A 5,000-nucleotide genomic window follows, 5' to 3' on the forward strand; every position below is an offset into this window, starting at 1 on the left:
GCACTGTCCAGTGGGGTCTTGCAGGAGAGCAGGCGGGGAAGGCAGCCTGGACCACCCCACCCCCGCCCCCGCAAGAGGGCACCCGCCTGCGCATCTCCTTGCGTTCACCCAGCCTCAAGCCCAGTGTTCAACAGGCCTGCCAAGCACACGTGGCCTCCTGTTCATGGGGGCGGCCGAGCCCGGTGGCTAAACCTGGCACGGCCGCAAAGCCCTCGGGTGGCAGGCCTTGGGTCTCCCCTGGGGGAGCACCCCCTCAGGAACAAAACCCAGCCCCGAACTGCTCTGCACTTAAAAACCCACCCTTCCCCGGCCCCCGAGACTCTAACTGTGACGATCTGACGGCCCTTGCTAGCATGCCCACAAATTAAAAAGGAGCCTAATGATATGGCTTCTGCTCATGCTGAGCATTAAAAAGGTGATGTCTAAAAGGTTTTATTGTGTTAATAAAACTCAGAGGTGGCCAAGACTTGGAAGAACGCAGGGATGGAACAGAAAATAATCAGTCATCATGTCATGACTTCATTTTTCATTTTGCGTTTTCAACTCTGCCTTGAAAGTCAGAGATGGCTTCTAAAGAGAGCAAGAGACAAAATTCTATCAAAGGAGAGGGAAAATTATAAGCTTGACTTATCTTTAATGTTATACATCAAAATGAAATTCCTGTGATACGTGGCGTGTGCATAAACAACGGGGCAGCGCTCGTCTTTGTGGAATTTAAATGAAAAGTCCCCCTAGATATTAATATGTGGACTTCATTTGTTAGCCTGCTAAGTCAGGGACTTATAACAAAAGCTTTGTAAACAAAAGATTAAACTGAATCGAGCTTTAGAAAATGAAAGGAAAACAAGAGTCAAGTAATCACAGATCAGACTGGGGCTGCTTAGATTGAAATCAGCGCGGGCTACTGGAGTGGAAAATGTTTAATTGAACTATTTCATTACGCGGAAGTTTATGTCCCCCTTGCAGAATCCAAAATATGTGTATCAGAAAAGCCTTTCTTTTCCTCCTTGAAAAACGTGGTCCTGCGGAGATGAAACTCAGAACCACCAGAGGGGGTGCGGCCCCTTCTGCCACCCCCCCCCTGCCCCCGGTCACCCCTGTGCCGCTAGGCTGGGGCGGCTGCCCCTCCTGTGGGCCTCGCCGAGCCCCCCCCCTGCTCAGAGCACCTGCCGCCCCGCACCGGAACCAGCCCGGTGGCGGCCCCACCGCGAGCAGGGCGCCACTTGCCCTTTTACTAACCTTGGGTAACCTTTCGGGATCACCCGGATGTCTCGGGATCACTTTCTGCAGCCTCTGAAAGCCGTAATCTATGGTTGGTTCGTTAAGCGCTGCAACAGGACACAGAAACGCAGGTCAGGTTAACTACTTGTGTGTCATCCATTACTCGTTTACTGCACGCTTACAAGCAAATGTGCAATTCTCCCTTCCTGAGGCTCTCGAAGGCAGGCACCACCACCGCCACCGCCCCCCGCCCCAAACGCTGGTTCTCTCCTAAGGAACAGATTTCCCCCTTTCTTTTGCACATAACGGCAATGATTATTTCTAATCTATAATTAGACTGGAAGGAAGTCAAAGGGTGACTCAATATATTGTGGAAATGGGAGCGCAGTCAGAAAGTTGCAGGTCTTGAGGCCATATACAGCAATCACTGTGGCCGGGCTCACTGTCTACACCACGCAGTGCCTTCCACCCTGGCCAGGGATTTATGGGAAACTGGCAATTATGACATATGTCCAGCTATTGCCAGCTTCAGATTTATCCCCGTGGTCCTTTTTTGTCTAGCATATTGCCTGAGCACAAACCAGGCAGGAGGAGCACTTATTCTTGCAAAGCTTTAATAATCTGTGAATGGCTGACTACGAACTGATGTAGAGCCCAGGATCATTCCCCCAGCCTCACGGAATTGCCGGCCACAAATAGTAATTAATCTTTTTATCCCTCAAATTGTAATTTTGACGATGAACTGTGCGCGGCCATAAATCAGCGGCACCCGCGCCGTGTACAGAGCATGAATCACGGCCGGGCCCCCGTCCGACTGCACCCTCTGTGTTTAACAAGCTTTATAAGGAGCCATTGGGCTTTATTATGGCTCTGCCTGATCCAACAAAAACTGAGCCCGGAGGCCCGGGGACGTGAGTTAAGATGAAAATACTTATTAGAGGACATTACTTCTCGATGCAGATCCCGTTTTCCGCGGAGGAACGCCACGGTGCACGGCACGGCATAAATCAGGGGCTTTTCTGAGACTAATAAGACCTGTCGCCGTCTATTCATTACTCGGCCCGCCGTTTGGGCATCACTCATTAGTCAGCACGTAATTTGACGAGTGACACCACCCAACTCAGCAGGTCTGCGGAGCGCTGGCCACACAAAGGCTACGGCTCCGGGCAGCCAGGTTACCCGCTGCCTTTGAAAGCGCCTCCTGAAAGAATGGGCCGCCGCGATCCTCGAGGGCCCGGGCCGCCGGCGTCCACACCCGCGGCGGGTCCTGCGCGCGCCACCCGAAGACGGGCGTGCACTCGCCGTAACATGCCCGCGAGGCGAGGAGCGCAGGCTGATCTGACATTCCGTCATACATCCCGGAGACAAAGGTCCGAGCAGGAACGTGAAGTAAGACGTTTTCTTGTTAATAAAGCATTGATCCGACATATTGATTTTACATGACATGGCTTTTGCTGCGACTGTGCCCTCTTTTTTCTTTGCAAATAGCAGAGCTCTTCCGCGTGCCTCGGCGTAGGTGACACGGCAAAATTTCTAACTGTCTGTGATGTAAATTCTATATGTGTAAAACCACTTCATAATCAAACCATTAATCATCAGAAGCTGTCAGCGGGGACTCGGGGACAATCTGTCATGCTCTGCCTGGCCCGGACCAGGGTGTCAGGCAGAAGTGCAGTTCGGGTAGCGGCGCCGATGGGCCTCACCCGGCCGCTGGGCCCCAAAAAGGACGCCACCAAGGGTTCCGTTTCTTGCTCAGGGAACAGGAGAGGGCCCCCGTGCCCCCTAACGTGCGGTTCCTCCTCTCCCCCAGCTAATCCCCGGGACTGCTGGATGGAATGAATCGGCCTGATGAAAGGTGATCAGAAGAGATAGATGGGCGGCCGCTATCGATTTCATGCAAATGCCCTGACAGGTGATAGACGCTTTCATGCGAGCTTTCAAAAGCTTATGACTTGTAATAACCATCCGCTCTCATTCTGGAGGAGACCCTTCCCTGGGTCTCCGTCAATCTGCCCTTCTCCTTCTAGGACCAAAAATAACTCCAGAGCAGCGTCTCCGGGAGGGTGACTCTCACCTCCCGCTGCGGCCCAAGGAGCGTCCACCGCCAAGAACCAGGCCGGCGCTCCGTGTCGCGTGTTCGAAAGATGACATGTGGGACTGTGGGTCTCGCCCTGCCGGACACGGCCGGGAGGGGGGCAGGCGGCGGGGTGGGGGGGTGGCGGAAACCCCATCGGGGGCTTTGCTACAGAGCCCCACGAATTCACGCGGAAGAACGAGAGAGGAGGCCCTTTAACGTCCAGGAGCCGTGACCCGCAGTCTTGGTTCTGGGGGGTGTTGATCACCGAGGGCGGGTGGGGTCCGAGTCTGCGCTTCCAAGAGCTGCTGCCGCCGGCGGAGCCGACTGGCGGCCTGTCCGAGGCCGAAGCCCGCGGAACCCCGCGCCCCGCAGGACGGGAGTCGCCGGGACTTCACTGGCAAATTCTACAACTGGAGGAGAAAGCCTGGGCATCTTCACGCACGTCTCATAAATCCTCGGCTGTCGCGTTTACCAGGAGGCCCCGCCGAGCCAGGCCAGGGCTCCGCACGTCCAGTCACAGAGCACCGAGCCAGGCCAATCAATACCACTTTCCTGTTTTAGAACCGGGTAATTATGAGGGGGAGAGATTGCCTGACCTTTCACCTGCACTGCATTACTTTGCTGATATTAAGATAAATTGCCTGATTTTGGGTAAACATATGCTGCGATTCAAGCTGTCAGCACTGGTTTGCTCAGGGATAATTTGTATTGATCTCCCAGCTTCTGCCCAATTTTGCTTCCTGACCTCGTGGATAATTACAGAAGGAGCCTTGGGTGAGCTCAAGTCGGGACGAAGAAGAAATATGAAGAAGAATAAAGCAAATTTGTTTTATGTTAATATTTGTAGGTCCTCCTCCAGCCCTCACATCTGTCAGCATCAGGAGAGCCGTAAATTAATGGACTTGGTTCCTGAGCAATTTATTCCAAGGAATTATTTAGCAGCTTGCTTAGTCTCTGAACATGTGTCACTGGGTTAAATTAATTTAAACTCTGCCTTAAACACAACAAAAACAAATGTTATTTTCTGCTGAAGGGGGAAGAAAAAAACACAAGACATTTCTCAAAATGTATTATAAGCTCTCAACTTTCTGCAGGGGCTTCCAGCCATCTGTATCTGAAGAGGATATAGGGTTTATAACCAACCCTGTTCCCCCCCCCCCGAAGTAATTAGTGCCCATTATTTGTTCTGAATTCAAATCTTGCTAAGATGGGCCGCCACATATAAAAGAGATGAATGCAGGCACAAAATTATATCATTGAAGATATGTCAGATTATAAGGCTGTTGTATCAAAAGTCATAAAACAAATCTCCCTTGTGAAATATCTCTTTATTAACCGTGCCATAAGATATTAACATTCCTCATTTAGTGGAGGGCCTTTTATCTGTTTCAAATACATTATTCGTCCTTTTAGAGATAAACTGTATTAATATCCATTTGAGTAGGCTACCGCGGCCTAATGCATAGTAATTTTTGTTGGAGAGCTTTTATTTTAGAATAAGAAAATTACACAGCAATAAAACCTGAATGAACCAGAAGCTAGAATAGCCGGGAATCACATTCCATGCCAAATGGGGCAGGCAATCAGGCAGCCTGGGAAAGGCCAGATATCCGGCTATCATATGCAGGCCAGCATCCAGCGCGGGTCACACAAATAGAGCCTGACACGGCCACATAGACTCAATGATTCCTACACGCCGGAA

General features: G+C 51.4%; 1 protein-coding gene across 11 annotated transcripts in view; it reads right to left on the minus strand.

Moving 5' to 3' along the window:
• Positions 1–5,000, minus strand: part of EBF3 (EBF transcription factor 3) — a 115,943-nt gene that overhangs the window by 11,354 nt on the left and 99,589 nt on the right. For all 11 annotated transcript variants that reach the window (XM_047760679.1, XM_047760677.1, XM_047760675.1 and 8 more), the window contains exon 11: positions 1,240–1,328. In XM_047760679.1, the coding sequence (XP_047616635.1) occupies positions 1,240–1,328 (89 nt within the window). The remainder of the gene's footprint in view (positions 1–1,239; positions 1,329–5,000) is intronic.

This window comes from Phacochoerus africanus, chromosome 15 (assembly GCF_016906955.1).
Source record: "Phacochoerus africanus isolate WHEZ1 chromosome 15, ROS_Pafr_v1, whole genome shotgun sequence".
NCBI lineage: Eukaryota > Metazoa > Chordata > Mammalia > Artiodactyla > Suidae > Phacochoerus > Phacochoerus africanus.